Here is a 19,915-nt window from a genome sequence, read left to right on the forward strand (position 1 = left end):
ACAAATCTATATGTGGTTCTTACTATTATCCCAGATGGTAACCTCGAGATTTGGGAAGGGAAAATTTCATACAAGGTGACAAACGTATCATCAAATAGAAACATCGGTGCCACCCTGTTGGATTCAGGAAATTTTGTTTTGAGAAATGGGAAGTCGGATATCTTATGGTAGAGCTTTGACTATCTATTGGACATGATCTTGCCCAGAATGAACATTGGATATGACAGAAGGGCTGGAAAAACATGGTCATTGGTGTCATGGAAGAGCACAGAAGATCCTAGTCCAGGAGTTTTTATTAGAGAATTCATTACAATAGATTTTCTTATTAGCTTTTTTCCTGTAATGTGTGGCCATATACAATTATATTTGTATGAATATTATTTAAGGGTATCAATTGATCGGTAGGTGAATCAATTGATTGGGTATCTAAGAGTCTTATGTATGGAAGACTCAAATTTATAAATAGGGAGTTAGAAAATTTAACTCATATGAATGTGGTGTTACAACTTTTGTAACCCCATCATTATGAAATTTATTTGTACATTATGTTTATGAGTAATAGAGGAAAATGGAAAAGTATAACCTATGCAATTATATAGATGCATTCAAGTTCATAACCCACCATTACCCATTAATTTGTACATAATGGGTGTAAATAATGAGTATAACTCCCATATAGTCTTTGATGGGAAGACTAAGAGATGTACAATTTTTTTTATAAATTGAAGTCCCAAGCCACACTCTCATTCTTACGTCTTTTTGTTGGTTTATTTTTAACAACATACACCACACAAGTGACCCATCCACTATATGAGAGTAGTGAGTCGAAGACCTTGCCAATCCAATTCACAAGGTAACTCAATCTCACTTCAAAAGTGTTATTGATATCATGAATCAAGGTAAGAATATGATCATTATTTGAATACTTATATTTATTTTGTTTTATGCATCCAAAATGGTTTTATAAAATAATAATTTCCGCATAAAGTTTATAAAAGTTTGGTTGACATTTCTTTCTATTTTTAAATTCTTCTAATTAGTTGTAATTTCCTATTTTTGTTGTAATATCCTAATTTTAGGATTGTTTCTTATTTTTGTGTTTTGGGTTAATTTTAGGATTGTTTCTTATTTTTGTATTTTGGGTAGATTGTTTCCTATTTTTGTGTTTTAGGTTTTGTGTATATATATATTCATTCTTAATCAATGGAAAAGTCAAGCCATTGTTTCTCAATAATCTTCTACTTCAACATGGTATCAAGAGCCTAATTTTCTTGGGTGTATTTTCTTCCTTTTTTTTTTTTTTTTCCCTTTTCCTTAATGGCTTCCAGTGCATCCTTCTCTTCCACCAACAATCCTATCACCATCCAAAACTCTCAAGATCCTCAAGATCCCCTCCTTACAATCAATCTCTCCAATATCACCAAATTGTCATCCATCAATTATCTCACATGGAGCCTTCAAATCCAATCCTTGTTGAAGGTTATAATCTTCATCACTTCATTGATGGCGCTCATACTCCACCACCACCCACCGTCACCATCACTTGTGTTGCATCCCCAAATCTAGTATACACAACCTGGAAGCGTCAGGATCGTCTCATCTTTAATGCTCTCCTTGGTGCTATCTCCGTTTCACTACAATCGCTTATTGTTTGCACCACCACTTCCCTTGATGCATGGCAAACCTTAGTTAATACCTATGCCAAACCCTTGATAATTTTCTCTCCACTAATGGTATATCCCATCTTACTACACCACATACACCTGGACACAATGGCCTTTCCGAATGACGTCATTGTCATATTGTTGAAACCGGTCTATCTCTTCTCACTTATGCATCGATACCTCTAACTTATTGGACTTACGCCTTTGCCACTGTTGTATATCTCATTAACTGTATGCCCACACCCACACTACATCTCTCATCTCCTTTTGACCAACTCTTTGAGTCTCCACCCAACTACACTAAACTTTGGGTGTTTGGTTGCTTATGTTATTCGTGGCTTTGTCCTTATTCTCAACATAAACTTAACTCTCGTTTCACTTCTTGTGTTTTTCTTGGTTACTCTTCCTACACCGCCTATTATATATTGTGACAATGTTGGTGCCACCTATCTCTATTCTAATCCAGTCTTTCATTCGCGCATGAAACATGTGGCAATTGACTATCACTTTATTCGGGATCAAGTTCAATTAGGTGTTCTTCGTGTTACTCATGTTTCCTCAGCAGATCAACTTGTCGACGCTCTTACTCAACCGCTTCCACAAAGCTTCTTCCAAGAATTACTGGTCAAGATTGGCTTCTCCTCCGGAGCTCTATCTTGAGGGAGCATATTAGAGAATTTATTACAATAGATTTTTTTTTCTATTTTTAAATTCTTCTAATTAGTTGTAATTTCCTATTTTTGTTGTAATCCCCTAATTTTAGGATTGTTTCCTATCTTTTTGTTTTGGGCTAATTCTAGGATTGTTTCTTATTTTTGTGTTTTGAGTAGATTGTTTCTTATTTTTGTGTTTTAGGTTTTGTGTATATATATTCATTCTTAATCAATAGAAAAGTCAAGCCATCGTTTCTCAATGATCCTTTCTCTGCTTCAATAGTTTTATCCCTGGAGCATGACCCTAATGGAACTAGCTAGATTTTATCTTGCAAGGGAACAACAGGTACTGGACTAGTGGCGTCCGGGATGGGCAGGTTTTCAGCCTGCTTCCTGAAATGCGTTTAGACAATATATTGAAATACAATTATTCCTTTAGTAAGGATGAGAGCTATTTCAATTACTCTCTCTATAATTCTTCCATTATAAGTAGAGTGGTCCTGGATGTGTCAGGGCAGATTAATCAAATGACATGGATTGAAGACACTCATCAATGGAAATTGTTTTGGTCTCAACCCTGAACACAATGTTAGGTTTATGCTTACTATGGGCCTTCTAGAATCTGCAATCTGGATTCCTATGAGCATTGTGAATATTTGTTTAGTTTTGAACCTCGCTCCATTGGAAACTGGGAATTGCAAGATAGATCTAGAGGGTATGTGAGGAAAGCAGATTTGCAGTGTGTCAATGGAAGTCATGGTGATGGGGAGAGAGACCAGTTACTTTTGGTGTCTAATGTAAGACTGCCAGAGTATCCACTAACATTACAAGCAAGAGTGCCATGGATTGCGAGTCAGCCAGCCTGAATAACTACTCTTGCTCTGCTTATGCTTATGACAGAAATGAGTGTACAGTATGGAGTGGAGATCTTCTAAACCTGCAACAGCTATCAGAATCTGACAGTAATGCTGGAGATTTCCATCTCAAACTTGCTGACTCTGAGCAAAATAGGAGAGGTAAGAAAAAGGGAATGCTCATACTAGTTGTTGTAGGACATAAAGCATATAAAATGGCTATTGATTCAGTTAAGTTAAATGTCATATATTTCCTTCTACAGTTTCAAGCAGCAAGTAGAAGCTACGGCTCATTGTTACACTAGCCATTTCTATAACTTTAGCCTTTGTCACATTTGGAATATGGAGAAGGCTCCAAAGAAAAGGTCAGTATTTCTCATGGATAGAAGATGACCAAGCAATTCAAGGCTATTTAGATTCCATCAACACATACAAAACCATTTCTTATCTGATATGAATTCATTACCATTGTTGTAGAATAATTAAGTTCATATTAGAGTTTCAATCTCCTAATTACAGTATTGAATTAGCTTGTTCCTATGCCAGAATTCCTACATTCTTATAGAATTTAATATCTGTTGGTTCTTTACCAAGCAGGGGAAGATTTGTTACTGTTTGATTTCAGTGACAGCTCAGAAGATACCAACCATGAACTTAGTGAGGCAAATAAAGGTTGGAGAGGAGAGAAGAAGGAAGTTGATTTGCCAATGTTCAGTTGTGCGAGTGTATCTGCTGCTACCAATAACTTCTCTATTGAAAATAAACTAGGAGAGGGAGGTTTTGGACTAGTTTATAAGGTGAGCTTAGTATGACTAACAGTAATGCCTCTCAGAAAAGAAATGTGAAAATTTTTGCTACTGTTCTACAATCCCTCAACTGTAAATGCCCATTAGGCATACACAAATTTTCTTTTACTTGGTGTGGTTGTTGTACTTAGTTGAAATCCCCATGACATGGAAAGTCACAAAGAAGATATGAGGTAGCTGTGAAAAGACTTTCAAAAAGATCTGGACAGGGTTGGGAGGAGTTAAAAAATGAAGCCATGCTTATAGACAAGCTCCAACATAAGAATCATGTTAGACTTTTGGGCTGCTGCATTGAGCTAGATGAGAAGATACTGATTTATGAGTATATGCCCAATAAAAGCTTAGATTTCATCCTTTTTGGTTTTTACTTCTCAACATATCTAAACTTTTGTTTATCCTAAGCTCAATAAAAAGCTTTTTTCATTCATTGTTGTTGGCCTCTTATTTACTAACACCAGTTTGTATTTATTTGGTGTAAAATTGGGATAGATCCTGCATGACATGGGATTTTGGACTAGGAGACACGTCATTCACATAGTTGAAGGGGTTGCTCAGGGATTTCTTGATCTCCATCAATACTCCAGATTGAGGATTATTCATCAAGATTTGAAGGTTAGCAACATGTTTTTGGATATGGACATGAACCCCAAAATATCAGATTTTGGAATGGTAAGAATTTTTGGAGGGACTTGGTAAGTGAATCCTTGCAAATTGTAAGATATGTGGATTTTCTCTCTCTCTCTCTCTCTCTCTCACACACACACACACACACACACACATATATATATATATATATACATTTTTGTCACAAGGCAGCTACTAAATGATTTGTTCTAATAATGAAATTTAGTGGCTACATGTCCCTTGAATATGCTTTGGAAGGCCTCTTTTCAACTAAATTAGATGTCTTTAGCTCCAGGGTCTTGTTACGGGAGATTCTAAGAGGCAAAAAAAAATACTTGATTTTACCAGAGTGATTCACTCAATCTTCTTGGATATGTGAGTAACACAATCTACAATGTTCTAATATACTAATTCTTGATTTACTAGTCAGTAATTTTTCACATCTTGTTTACTAGTCAATTTTAAGCTAAAGTTCTTTGCATGCAATAAAAAGGACCATGCATCTGTTTTTCTTTTTTTGGAAATTTGCATCAAAAGGACATTTTCTTTCCTTCAGGCATGGGATCTGTGGAAAAACAACATAGGGCAGGACCTGATGGATCCAGTATTGAATTGGGAGGCACGGGTTCACATCATTCAAGGGATGGCTCAGGGACTTCTTTATCTCCATTAGTACTCTAGATTGAGAATTATTCATCAAGATTTGAAGACTAGCTACATTCTTTTGGATAAGAACATGAACAAAACATATAGTTGGGACTTAGTAAGTGAATCATTATTATACTCATTTTTATGTGGAATTTAAAGTTTTAAACTTTTGTACAAAACAATTTGCACTTATAGCTTTTTAAATAAGAAAACTATTTTATATTTTTAAAATAAAATAATGCAATTGTGGCATGTGAAGAAATTTTTATTTTTATGGATAAATATATTTTACAAATTTTATATCAATTTTTTTTTTTTATATCTATTTCTATTTTTTTTCAATGTTTTCGTAATCGAATTGGTCATTGAAATGAAAAAGTTACTAGTTCACGGTTCATTGGTTGGATTGGTGGTCGAACCGTGATTGAATCAGTGATGTTATAAATAAGTAATTTATATATTATTAAAATTCAAAATATTATATAAAATTTTTTAGATATATAAAAAAATAAAAATCAATAATACTTATTTTTTCATCTTTAATATTATCAAATTAACATATATATATATTATATATATAAATATTTGTTGAAAGTTATTTAATTTCCTTTGTATATGTTACATTATTTTATTTATATTATTTACGTTTTCACTCTTATCCAAATTTTATGAGAATTTTATTATATAATGTTGTTGTGTCTAAGTATGACGCAGTGTACATGCGTTTTGAACCCAAGGTTACTTGTTCAAATATCCATGAAAGAAGAGAAATCCAAATTTTATGAGAATTTTATTATATAATGTTGTTGTGCCTAAGTATGACGCAGAGCAAAGTGGTGCTGTACATGCGTTTTGAACCCAAGGTTAGTTGTTCAAATATCCATGAAAGAAGAGAAATCAAGTCCGAATCGGTGCCTGGTCCACCAGGCCAGTGGTTTTGACCGCCTATCCGTTTGGCTCATGAGTGGGTCGGCATTCCGGCTTAATTAGGCTACCCGGAGAGGTTAGTTGTTCAAATATCCATGAAAGAAGAGAAATCAAGTCCGAATCGGTGCCTGGTCCACCAGGCTAGTGGTTTTGACCGCCTATCCGTTGGGCTCATGAGCAGGTCAGCATTCCGGCCTAATTAGGCTACCTGGACTGGATTAGGCTCCAGTTGATGGTTGAACTGGCCAATCCAAAACATTGATTTCTTTTATCTCAATATTTGTATCTTATTTACTTCATTATTCATTTAAATAACAATTATCCATTATCCATTTAAAACCAGTCATCCTCACATTTATCTCTACACCCAAATGCCCATTTCCTATTGAAAAGTGAATATCACAGAGGACGTGTTGAGGGTTTCTGATATCTTCCACGACAGCTAAGACCATGAATCTGAAGAGAAAGAACTGAAGAAGAGGGAGGAAAGTGAGAGTTGGTTACTCCCTTAGTTTTCAAATTTAAAATGGATGATGAAGATGTCATATTACACATCCAATGGGTTCAATAAATGCTTGGGTACCTACACAGACTGTTTCGTAGAATTTTCCTAAAAGATATTTTGAAAGGTAGATCGATGGAAAGGAGACTTTGACTTACCAGTCGCCGGGCCGCCTCAGATCCGCTACTGCCTGTTTTGGATGGCTATAAGATTATTGATGGGCTGCGTAAACGCTGCTTATGAGTTATGGGTAGCATGAAATTTTCAACCAGAAGGTGTTCTGCTAATCTTGTTTTCTTGCTTATTTCTTCAGGTTTTCACTGGCAATTTGCTGATGCATTTACAGACACAATCTTACAAGGTCAGTCAATTACAACCTCTCAGACCATCATATCTGCTGCTGGTAACTTTGAATTAGGATTCTTCTCGCCTGGAAACTCCACAAATTATTATGTGGGGATATGGTACAAGAAAGTCTCAGACAAAACCATTGTCTGGGTGGCTAACCGAGACTATGCGTTCAAAAATCCGTCTGTGGTTCTTACTGTCAGCACAGATGGTAACCTCGAGATTTTGGAAGGGAAGTTTGCCTACAAGGTAACAAGCATATCATCAAATAGAAACACAAGTGCCACCCTGTTGGATTCTGGAAATCTAGTTTTGAGAAATGATAACTCAACTATCTTATGGCAGAGCTTTGACTATCCATCGCACGCTTTCTTGCCGGGGATGAAAATTGGATATGACAAAAGGGCTGGAAAAACATGGTCATTGACGTCATGGAAGAGCACTGAAGATCCCAGTCCAGGAGTTTTCTCCCTGGCGCACGACCCTAATGGAACTAGCCAGAAATTTATCTTGCAAGGGTCCACAAGGTACTGGACTAGTGGCTCATGGAATGGGCAAAATTTCAGCCTGGTTCCTGAGATGCGCGTAAACGACATATTTAATTACAGTTATTCCATTAATAAGGATGAGAGCTATTTCAATTACTCTCTCCTATGATTCTTCCATTATAAGAGTATTCGTGCTGGATGTGTCAGGGCAGATTAAGCAAATGACATGGCTTGAATCCTCTCAACAATGGAATTTGTTTTGGGCTCAACCAAGAACGCAATGTGAGGTTTATGCTTACTGTGGGCCTTTTGGAATCTGCGATGACAGTGCAGTCGATGGATTTTGTGAATGTTTGCCAGGTTTTGAACCTGCCTCCCCTAATAACTGGAACTCGGACGAAGGGTGTGTGAGGAAAGCAGATTTGCAGTGTGGCAATACTACTCATGCTAATGGGGAGAGAGACCAGTTTCTCCAGGTGTCTAATGTGATACTACCGGATTATCCACTAACACTCCCAGCAAGGAGTGCCAAGGAGTGCAAGTCAGCTTGCCTAAATAACTGCTCTTGCTCTGCTTATGCCTACGACAGAGAGACGTGTACAGTATGGAGTGGAGATCTTCTAAATTTGCGACAGCCATCCGATTACAACAGTAATGGTCAAGATTTCTATCTCAAACTTGCTGCCCCTGAGCCAAATGGGAGAGGTAATAAATTCAGGGAATGGTCATAATTTTTTTTTGTAGGACAGGGCATATGATTTCTTTTTAGTAAATATAGGATGAAGTTCAAAGATTAGTTACATTTATTTCTTTTTGCAGTTTCAAGCAGCAAGTGGAAGGTGTGGCTAATTGTTACACTGGCCATTTCCCTAACTTCAGCCTTTGTCATTTGGGGGATATGGAGAAAGCTCCGAAGAAAAGGTCAGTATTTTTCATGGATAGAAGATGGCCAAGCAATTCAAGAGTATTTAGATTCCATCTACACATACAAAACCATTTGTTTTCTGCAATGAGCTCATTACCATTGTTGTAGAATAATTAAGGCCATATTAGGATTTCAATCTCCTGATTACATGTGAGTGTGGACCTGCACTACAGTGCGATAAAAATCAATAATGAATCAATTTATTCCCATGCCAGAATTCCTACATTCTTATGATACTTGACATCTGTTTCTTCTTTATCAAGCAGGGGAAAATTTGTTACTATTTGATTTAAGTAACAGCTCAGAAGATACCAACTATGAACTTAGTGAGACAAATAAACTTTGGAGAGGCGAGAAGAAGGAAGTTGATTTGCCAATGTTCAGTTTTGCGAGTGTATCTGCTGCTACTAATAACTTCTCTATTGAAAATAAACTAGGAGAGGGCGGTTTTGGACCAGTTTACAAGGTGAGATTAGTATCTGTGAATTTTCTTGGTATGTACAGAGTTTCTTTTACTTGGTGTCATTGTACTAAGTTGAAATTCCCATGACAGGGAAAGTCACAAAAAGGATACGAGGTAGCTGTGAAAAGGCTTTCAAAAAGATCAAGACAGGGATGGGAGGAGTTAAAGAATGAAGCCATGCTTATAGCCAAGCTGCAACATAAGAATCTTGTGAAGCTGTTTGGCTGTTGCATTGAGCAAGATGAGAAGATATTGATTTATGAGTATATGCCCAACAAAAGCTTGGATTTCTTCCTATTTGGTTTGTAACTTCTACATATCTGAACTTCTGGCTACTGTGTATTCAATAAAAAACCATTCATTATTATTCACCACTTATTTGCTAACATGAGTTTGTATTTTTTGGTGTAAAATGGAAATAGATCCTGCAAAACATGGGATTCTGAATTGGAAGACACGGGTTCACATCATTGAAGGGGTTGCTCAGGGTCTTCTTTATCTGCATCAGTACTCCAGATTGAGGATTATTCATCGAGATTTGAAGGCTAGCAACATTCTTCTAGATAAGGACATGAATCCTAAAATATCAGATTTTGGAATGGCAAGAATATTTGGGAGCAATGAATCAAAAGCAACAAATCATATAGTTGGGACTTAGTAAGTGAAGCCTAACAAATTCTAAAATATGTGAATGTTCATACAACTTTTTTTTTTTTTTTTTTTCCGCACATATATTTGGAATCATGCAGCTACTAAATCATTTTGTAATTAATAATCAAATCCAGTGGCTACATGTCCCCTGAGTATGCTTTGGAAGGCCTCTTTTCGACTAAATCTGATGTCTTTAGCTTCGGGGTCTTATTACTAGAGATTTTGAGTGGCAAGAAGAATACTGGATTTTACCAAAGTGACTCCCTCAATCTTCTCGGATATGTGAGTAACACAATATTTCCTCACATAACTATTTATGATATTTTGATATGCTAATTCTTTGTTTTCAATTCCCTGTTATATTACCTATTTGGTTGTCTTGGGCTACTGGTAAATTTTCACATTATGTTTACCACTCAGTTTCAAAGCTTATTTCATATCATTGGCTACTATAAAAAGGACTTTATTATCTTTTACTTTTTGGGAATTTGCATCAATGGATAATTTTCTTTCTTTTAGGCATGGGATCTGTGGAAAGACAGCAGGGGACAGGAGTTGATGGATCCAGTGTTGGAAGAGACATTGCCAAGACACATTCTGTTGAAGTACATCAATATAGGCCTTCTTTGTGTTCAAGAAAGTGCAGATGACAGGCCTACCATGTCTGATGTTGTCTCAATGCTTGGCAATGAAAGTGTACGTTTACCCTCTCCAAAACAACCGGCATTTTCAAATCTGAGAAGTGGGGTGGAACCACATATATTTCAAAACAGGCCTGAAATTTGTTCCTTAAATGGTGTGACACTTTCGATTATGGAAGCACGATAATGGTTCAGAACTTAATAAATAATATGCTTAAATTTCAGCATATTGTCTTGCGTTGTTTTTGTGAATTCATAGCTCATGTATTGAAATGGACATGTGATCTATGTGTGAATTTTTCTTCCAAAACAGTTCAATAATCATTCAGACCTGTGTCTAATATTTTTATCTGAAACTGTTATGAAGTCTGATTTTATCCAGTTGAATTTGGATTTAATTTGATTATGATCTGTACCCTCATCAATCCAAAGAGTGAAGGACAATTTTCAGAGCTCAAAAACCAACAAATGGCGCATTTAGGGCCAATCCATCTATAGAGAGTCAACTATCCACCTTCCACTTATTCTCTTATATGTGTTTCCGAATGCCCTGGCATATGTATATCTTGTACAGATTCAATTCTGTACTACTGTATATGTACTATGACACTGACTAAGTTCTACTGTTTTGACAATAGTGTGTATATATCTTGCAAGAATATTCTATGGAGCATAATTCCTTTGTGAAATCAGATGTTTCCAGCTAAGGAGTTGATTGTGAATCCTGTTACAAGAGGAACTCGAAATATTACCTCTCACTGAGAATCCTGTGAATTGAAACCTCCTTAACACCTACCATATGAAAATGAATGATTTTTTTTTTTTTTTTTTTTTTCTGTAATTTTATGTATTAGCATGGTAAGTGAATTCAGTTTTCACTGGGCATCTGAAAGAAGATAATTTTGAAACAGTTTTTGGTATGGGGAATGGGGTATGAGGACAAGATGCTGTAATTGATGGATATGTCAGTGGGGAAAGAAATTATCAGAACCAGGAGTAGGTATTAAATTAGCTATAATGGGGGCAGGGAGTGAACAGAAGCAGGGTTAGCTTCAATTTCAGATTCATATCATGCAGTGCTTCATTCAACTAGTAATAGCGAAGACAATTCAGCTACTCAGCATAGGAGGGAGGAATTAGTTAAGAAGTTGTAGATTTTTCGCCTTCCAAATCCAAAGTGATCAGACAATTTTCCAGAAAAAAAAATGTGGCATAACGTTTCCTGTGACTTATAACACTTCCCATTTGTTTGGACATAGTTTGGGTAAAACCCCTTTGGTTGCCAAGAAAACCAAGGAAAATGCAAAAGAGAAATAACTTGAAGTCTACAATTTTTGTAGTTTATGATGGAAAGCTCAAGTAAGGCTAAACGAGCCCATTGAGCCTCTCTCATCTCTACAATATAGACTTCAAAAGCAAAATGGGTGAAATAATGGTCATTTATGGGCCCCTGCGCTTAGCTTGGGGATCAGTTTCATTGAATATTTTAGGAGAGATAACATATAGCAAGTCAAAAAGTAGATAATTACAAACTAATTTTGCCGTCCAGCATAGAAAATCTAATCCCAGTGGGGCCTCAAGTACATGAATTTAGTGTTCTTTCCATAATTCTTCTCATTCTGGGCATGGTCTAGATTGAAGAAAGGTCCGATACAAATTGGAAAAGTCATAGAAGGAAATATATCTAGAAGGGAATCCTAACAAAAGGTCTTTCAAAACTGCTACACCTTGCTTTGCATGGTAGTTGGTCTCTGCATTGAATGAGTTTTTTTTTTCCTATGTCCCCTGGAGCAGAAAATCTGAAAACATTTCTAAATGGTTCTCCAAAATACAGTGCATGGGAGGTTCCAAGACTTTGAGGGAAAGAAAAGCAGCAGAACCAGCTGGGGAAAATCAGGTATCTGATTTCTTCTATTAACATCAGCATGAAAAGGATCATTTCCTACCACTCTAATGTTGTTTAATCTATTCAACCACGGAAATTAGGAAAGACTTTGACGAAAATGATGCGATCGCGGTCAAGTTCTGCTACCTGCTACATTGAATTATGCTTATCTAGGGAAGATGCATTAAAGTCTTAGAGCATTTGAGATTTTTTTTTTCATTTTTTCTTTTAAGACACAATTAATTGTCCATAAATTAATAGATTGGGAACAAGGAAAATCAATTAATTAAGTGAATATTAATTGTGTATTAATTAATAAATCATTAATTTATCAAGATAGTTCTTATTTTTTCAAAATATTGTATTTAATATTATTTATTATAATTGTTTGGAAGTGTCCCAAATTCCTAATTAGTATAAATTTATTTTTTGTAAAGAATATTATATGAATATTTTTAGGTTAATATATTATTGTAATATTAGATTTTCTTATAGGGTAAGGAAGGTTGTTGGAAATATCTTTATACATATTCTAGGTCATGAGGAGAAAAAGTTATGAGATGGAAATGGGTATGTAAATATTATACGGGGTAAATAGAGATGTGAGGAAGAACAGGAGGTACTCGGTGGAGCGAGATGACTTATGGTAGGGTAGGGATACGAAGAGTAGGAAAACATGAGATGTTTCGAGAACCCAATAATTGTATCTGGTTATGTCCTCTATAATGTTTTGGTTCTATCCTCTGTAATGTTCTCTATTGTATAGTGGAATGATTCTCTCTCATCTGTGGACGCAGACATGGTTGGCCAGATGTGATGAGGGAGCAGCAACACCACTCTTCATCTTTGAACTAGATTGTGATGTAGACTTTGGTATGGATCTTGACTCCAACTCAACCTCCACCTGTGTGCTTGATTTTTATTGCTCTTTATCACAAGAATATCTAAAAGATGAGTCATGAAGCATAGTAGTTTCATAAAAAATAACATCTCTATTGACCATGACTTTCTTGGTTTTTAGACACCATAGCTTATATCCTTTAACACTAGACTTATACCAAGAAAGACACATTTTATAGACCTAGATTCTAATTTTCCATTATCAACATGAGTATAGGCAGGACATCTAAATACCTTCAAATCAGGGTAACTAGCAGGAGTACCAGACCATACCTCTTGTGGAGTTCTTTTGTTAGTAGTAGTTGAGGGATAACGATGAATGAGGAAACAAGATGTAGCTTTAGTCCAAAAAGACTTAGGTAAACCAACAATGGAAAGCATACAATGTACTTTCTCCATCAAAGTCTTATTCATTTGCTCTGCCACACCGTTTTGCTGAACTGTATGATGCCTCGCCATTTCTTCTGACTTGCATAGAACATTAAATTCATAAGAACAAAACTCCAAGCCATTATCAGTGCGAAGATGTTTTACCTGCTTCCATGTCTGCTTCTCAATCATAATCGTCCACTCCTTGAATGTAGCTAACATATCACTCTTTTTCTTCAAGAAGAACACCCAAACTTTTCTGGAAAAATCATCAATGATAGTTAACATATAACTAACACCTCCCTTAGAAGGGACCCTAGATGGTCCCCGAAGATTAAAATGTATATAATTGAGTGTCCTCTTTGTGTTGTGAATGCCTTTTGTGAATTTGACTCTTCTCTGCTTTCCAAAACCGCAGTGCTCATAGAACTTCAGTTTTCTAAAACTCTAACCATTAAGAAGTTCTCTTTTGCTCAATTCAATCATCCCATTCTCACTCATATGCCTAAGGCGCATATGACAAAGTCTAGTAACATCACCATCTAATAAGGAAGAAGTAACAACAACTACATCACTTATAACTGTGGATCCCTACAAGACATAATTTGGTAGATCTTTTTTGCCATTTCATCACAACAAGAACACATTTACTAACCTTTAAGACTCCACCTTCACCAGTATACTTGTACCCTTTTGAATCAAGAGTACTCAATGAGATAAAGTTCCTCTTTAGATTTGGAATGTGTCTCATATCACCAAACATAGATGGACATTCAAGAATAAAGATTAGAATTAGATTTGAACCCAAACATCATTTAAATCAGAGATTGTATAGGTCATTATAGAAGATTATTATTAAATTTGGCCCGAAAAATAAATCTCTTACATTTTACTCCCTACTATAAGTGACCTACCACTAGCCTAAAAAGAAGAAATGTGGGCCTAATGAGGGTTTTTTATTTTTATTTTTGTTGATATTTTCCATTTATATAACTAACTTGAACAATGTTGTACCCTTAAAAGTAGAAAAGATCCATGTAGTATTCTTCGTTTATTATGGTTATTTGGTTATGAGAAAATTTAAAGGAAAATGTGAAGAAAAGAAAAAAAAAAGAAAAATAAAAGGAAAGAAATTAAAAATGGGTTTAAATTCAATGAATTATTTTTATATACTTCTCCAAACTCATTTCACTTTTTTTTTTTTCATTATAGTAAGATTAAATCATTTAAAAATATATAAATTTTAACTAATTTTATTTTATTTTATTTTTTCATAATGAAACTAAATATAAGAAAACTATTTTTCTTAACTTTTTTTTCTTAATATTTTCCAGAGACTAAATATAGCCTAGATGTATCTAGTAGAAATATCCAACATGGGGTTTGAAAAAAATCATAGAAGAAGATATATCTTGAAGGGGAGATCAAAGGATATTAAATGGGACTATGACCCACACCTGAGATTTATGGGCTGTTTAATGGAACAAACCAGATTTTTATCCACCATATTGAATATTGAATATGGTATTCTTCCAAAATTATTAAATGTATTCAGCGAAAAGGTCCAATTGTTAGTAAAAGAAGAACAGGTCAAACTATCGTACTAGGATGCTATGAGTGAGATTGTGATTACATCAACTTTTAATTATTTAGAATATTGTCCATTATATATTTTAATTTTTTATAATATTAATTTATTTTATTGATTAAGAATTATAATTTAATGTATACTTAACATTAAAATCTTATATAGTTCCAATTTCATACAAGTAACTAAATTTTTTATATTGATCTCATCTCTGCACCCAAATGCCCATTTCCTCTTGAAGATTAAAAGTTAAAAATAAAATATAATCCATCTAACAACCAAGTTAAAATGTATTTATATATCATAAAAAAATCATCACCGAATAAACCAATAACCATAAAAATAAAAATGGAAAATCATCTATAAATAAATCAAAACAAAATATAAAAAGAAAATAATATTTTCATGGTTGATTAACCCTATGAGTTGGATGATAAAAGCGTTAATATCGAGTTGGAGGCAAAACCAATAACCATCGGAAGATATTCTTCGATTGCTACCACACGGTGCTGTAGAATTTTCCAAAAGGGAGGCCAGTGTAAAGGAGACGTGCAAGATGTTCTTCTATTGCTTCCACACAGTGGTGTCGAATTTTCCTACAAGATATATTGAAAGGGAGATCAGTGGAAAGGAGACTTTGACTCACCGGTCGTTGGGCCTCAGGTCTGCCACTGCCTGTTCTGGATGGCTATAAGATTGTTGATGGGCTGCTTAAACGCTGCTTATGAGTTATGGGTAACATGAAAATTTCAACCAGAAGGTGGTCTGCTAATCTCGTTTTCTTGCTTATTTCTTCAGGTTTTCACTGGCAATTTGTTGATGCATTTACAGATACAATCTTACAAGGTCAATCACTCACAACCTCTCAGACCATCATATCTGCTGGTGGTAACTTTGAATTAGGATTCTTTTCTCCTGGAAAGTCCACAAAATATTATGTGGGGATATGGTACAAGAAATTCTCAGAGCAAACCATTTTGTGGGTAGCTAACCGAGACTATTCGTTCACAAATCCATCCGTGGTTCTTACTGTCAGCACAGATGGCAACCTCGAGATTTTGGAGGGGAAGATTTCGTACAAGGTGACAAGCATATCATCAAACAGCAACTCTAGTGCCACCCTGTTGGATTCTGGAAATCTTGTTTTGAAAAATAAGAAGTCAGATGTCTTATGGGAGAGCTTTGACTATCCATCGCACACTTACCTGCCGGGGATGAAGCTTGGGTACGACAAAAGGGCTGGAAAAACATGGTCATTGGTGTCATGGAAGAGCGCAGAAGATCCCAGTCCAGGAGATTTCTCCCTGCAGCTCGACCCTAATGGAACTAGCCAGATTTTTGGCCTGCAAGGACCCAACAGGTATTGGACTACTGGGGTGTGGGATGGGCAGATTTTCAGCCAGGTTCCTGAGATGCGTTTGCCCGACATGTATAAGTGCAATATATCCTTTAATGAGAATGAAAGCTATTTCACTTTCTCTCTTCATAATCCCTCCATTCTGAGCAGACTGGTGCTAGATGTGTCAGGCCAGATTAGGTCTCTGAATTGGCATGAAGGCACACATGAATGGGATTTATTTTGGCTTCAACCAAAAACACAGTGTGAGGTTTATGCTTATTGTAGGCCTTTCGGAACCTGCACTGGGGATTCTGTTGAATTTTGTGAATGCTTGCCAGGTTTTGAACCTCGCTTCCCTGAAGACTGGAATCTGCAAGACAGATCTGGAGGGTGTGTGAGGAAAGCAGATTTGCAGTGTGTCAACGAAAGCCATGCTAATGGGGAGCGAGACCAGTTTCTTTTGGTGTCTAACGTGAGACTGCCCAAGCATCCAGTAACACTGCAAGCAAGGAGTGCTATGGAGTGCGAATCAATTTGCCTGAATCGCTGCTCTTGCTCTGCTTATGCTTATGAGGGAGAGTGTAGAATATGGGGTGGAGATCTTGTAAACGTGGAGCAGCTACCAGATGGTGACAGTAATGCTAGAAGTTTCTATATCAAACTTGCTGCCTCTGAGCTAAATAAGAGAGGTAAGAAAAAAGAGTCATAGTTATTGTAGGAGGACATAAAGCATATGGGTCTTGTTTTATTTTCAAAATGAAATGGCCATCGATTCAGCAAAATTTAATATGATATATTTCCTTCTACAGTTTCAAGCAGCAAGTGGAAGGTATGGTTAATTGTTACACTGGCCAGATCTTTAACTTCAGTATTTGTCAATTATGGGATATGGCGAAGGTTCCGAAGAAAAGGTTGGTATTTCTCATGGACAGAAGGATGGCCAAGCAGTTCAACAATTTTTAGGTTCCATCTGCAAATACAAAACCAGTTCTTTTTTTTAAATGAGTTCATTACCACTGTTATTGAATAATTAAGGTAACATTAGGATTTCAATGTTCTGATTACATGTGAGTATGTGGAATCCAATGTGAGAAATAATTTATTCCCATGCCAGAATTCCTACATTCTTATGATATTTAATGTCTGTTTGTTCTTTACCAAGCTGGGGAAGATTTGTTAGTATTTGATTTCGGTAACAACTCAGAAGATACCAACTATGAGCTTGACGAGACAAATAGACTTTGGAGGGGTGAGAAGAGGGAAGTTGATTTGCCCATGTTCAGTTTTGCGAGTGTATCTGCTTCTACAAATAACTTCTCTATTGAAAATAAACTAGGAGAGGGCGGTTTTGGATCTGTTTACAAGGTGAGATTATAACCCCTGACAATAATGTTCTACAATCTGTCCTGGAATGTAAAGGCCCACTTGATATATACCAAATTTCTTTTACTTGGTGTAATTGTAGTCACATGAAATTCCCATGACAGGGAAAGTCACAAAGAGGATATGAAGTAGCTGTGAAAAGGCTCTCAAAAAGATCTAAACAGGGATGGGAGGAGTTAAAAAATGAAGCCATGCTTATAGCCAAGCTGCAACACAAGAATCTTGTGAAAGTTTTGGGATACTGCATCGAGCGGGATGAGAAGATGTTGATTTATGAGTATATGTCCAACAAAAGCTTGGATTTCTTCCTCTTTGGTTTGTAACTTCTACATACATATACTTCCAGCTACTGTATATTCAAGGAGAAAACTTTACACATTCATCATTCTTCACCACTCATTTGCTAACATCTATTTATTTGGTGTAAAATGGAAATAGATCTTGCAAAACGTGGGATTCTAAATTGGGAGACACGAGCTCACATCATTGAAGGGGTTGCTCAGGGACTTCTTTATCTCCATCAATATTCCAGATTGAGAATTATTCATCGAGATTTGAAGGCTAGCAACATTCTTCTGGATAAGGACATGAACCCTAAAATATCATATTTTGGAATGGCAAGAATTTTTGGAGGAAATGAATCAAAAGCAACAAAACATATAGTTGGGACTTGGTAAGTGAATCCTAATGCATTGTAAAATATGTGGATTGTCTCACAACATGCTTTTTTTTTTTTGCGTATATATATTTGTATTCATGCAGTTATTAAATGAATTGTTGTAATAATGAATCCAGTGGCTATATGTCCCCCGAGTATCTTTTGCGAGGTCTCTTTTCAACTAAATCTGATGTTTTTAGCTTCGGGGTCTTGTTACTAGAGATTCTAAGTGGCAAGAAGATTACCGAATTTTATCATAGTGACTCACTCAATCTTCTTGGATATGTAAGTAACACAATTTTCCTATGATGTACCTAGATTTATCATGTTTACTACTATATTTCAAGCTTCAAGTTACATCCTCGAATGCAATTGACCAAATTAGGACTATATATATTTCTTTTTTTTTTGGGAATTGTTCATCAAAGTATAATTTTTTTTTTTCCTTTAGGCATGGGATCTGTGGAAAAACAACAGAGGACAGGAGTTGATTGATCCAGTACCGAATGAGATATCTTCGAGACATATTCTGTTAAGGTACATCAATGTAGCCCTTCTCTGTGTTCAAGAAAATGCAGACGATAGGCCCACCATGTCCGATGTTGTCTCCATGCTTGGTAGGGAAAATGTACTTTTATCTTCTCCAAATGAGCCGGCATTCTCATATCTAAGGGGCGTGAAACCACATGCATCTCAAGAGAGGCCTGAAATTTGTTCCTTAAATGATGTAACACTTTCAAGCATGGGAGCACGGTAAGTGTTCTAAATTTCAGATTGCATATGCTTAAATGTCTTCAGCATATTGTCTAGTATTATATCGGCCATCAAGTTGATTGTTGATGTATTGAACGTGTGAACTTTTGTATGTATTTTTCTTTCAATGCAGTTCAATAATGTGCTTAATTTTACTCAATCCTCAAGTATTCAGACCTGTATCTCATCTTCCCATCTGTAATTGCTACTGAATCTGCTTTTATGCATTGCCAATCCTCAGAGTGTAAAATACAACCCTCAGAGCTCACTGCAAATATTCAACTAGTACTAGGAAAGACGAGCTTTTGCGCATGCTACAACTAAGCATAAGTACTGATTAACATATAGGCAAGAGGGAAAGTGAGGAAGGAAAGCAGCTGTAAATTTTTTTGCCTTTTAAGCTGTGATATCATCTAACATTTTTTTAAGGGAAGAAATATTATAATTGAAGGTTTACGTCGAGTACTCGTAAAACCTTCTTTTCTTATTGGACATGGTTTCAATAAAATCCATTTGGTTGCCAAGAAATCTGAGGGAGTTCAGGATGTGAATGAGGAATTTGAAGTCTACCCTCGTCCCTATAGCTTAAAATGAAGAGGCATAGTTACAAACAAAGCTTAGTGGGGCTTGCAGTAGGAGATTGACCTGGAAGCCAACCAGAAAAGACATGCATCTATTGTTCAAATGATTTTCTAAACTTATTAAATTGATTTTCAAGAACTTGATAAATACCTCATTTCTGTAATAAGGTGATTTCAAACGTTAGAAAACAGTGAAGGAAAATGTGAAATCACTCTACCACCAAGCACAAATGGACACTCAAGAATAAATAGTGGGGTTGGATTT

General features: G+C 35.9%; 2 protein-coding genes and 1 pseudogene across 2 annotated transcripts; all 3 read left to right on the plus strand.

The window, feature by feature from the left end:
* The first annotated feature begins 3,158 nt into the window (after positions 1–3,158).
* On the plus strand, positions 3,159–5,274 carry LOC117909107 (annotated as a pseudogene).
* Positions 5,275–6,067: 793 nt separating this feature from the next.
* LOC117909108 (G-type lectin S-receptor-like serine/threonine-protein kinase At2g19130) lies at positions 6,068–7,604 on the plus strand. Its single transcript, XM_034823009.1, has 4 exons — positions 6,068–6,176; positions 6,992–7,275; positions 7,372–7,488; positions 7,593–7,604. Exons 1-4 carry the CDS (start codon positions 6,068–6,070, stop codon positions 7,602–7,604), a joined length of 522 nt encoding a protein of 173 aa, XP_034678900.1.
* LOC117909109 (G-type lectin S-receptor-like serine/threonine-protein kinase RKS1) lies at positions 7,566–19,229 on the plus strand. Its single transcript, XM_034823010.1, has 16 exons — positions 7,566–8,219; positions 8,334–8,435; positions 8,706–8,905; positions 8,993–9,203; positions 9,325–9,559; positions 9,688–9,835; positions 10,073–10,378; positions 12,029–12,091; positions 12,877–12,952; positions 15,666–16,964; positions 17,085–17,186; positions 17,438–17,640; positions 17,763–17,973; positions 18,097–18,331; positions 18,454–18,601; positions 18,768–19,229. Exons 1-16 carry the CDS (start codon positions 7,652–7,654, stop codon positions 19,071–19,073), a joined length of 4,413 nt encoding a protein of 1,470 aa, XP_034678901.1. The 5' UTR covers positions 7,566–7,651; the 3' UTR covers positions 19,074–19,229.
* The last annotated feature ends 686 nt before the right edge of the window (positions 19,230–19,915 follow it).

Source organism: Vitis riparia, chromosome 19, assembly GCF_004353265.1.
Source record: "Vitis riparia cultivar Riparia Gloire de Montpellier isolate 1030 chromosome 19, EGFV_Vit.rip_1.0, whole genome shotgun sequence".
Taxonomy (NCBI): Eukaryota; Viridiplantae; Streptophyta; class Magnoliopsida; order Vitales; family Vitaceae; genus Vitis; species Vitis riparia.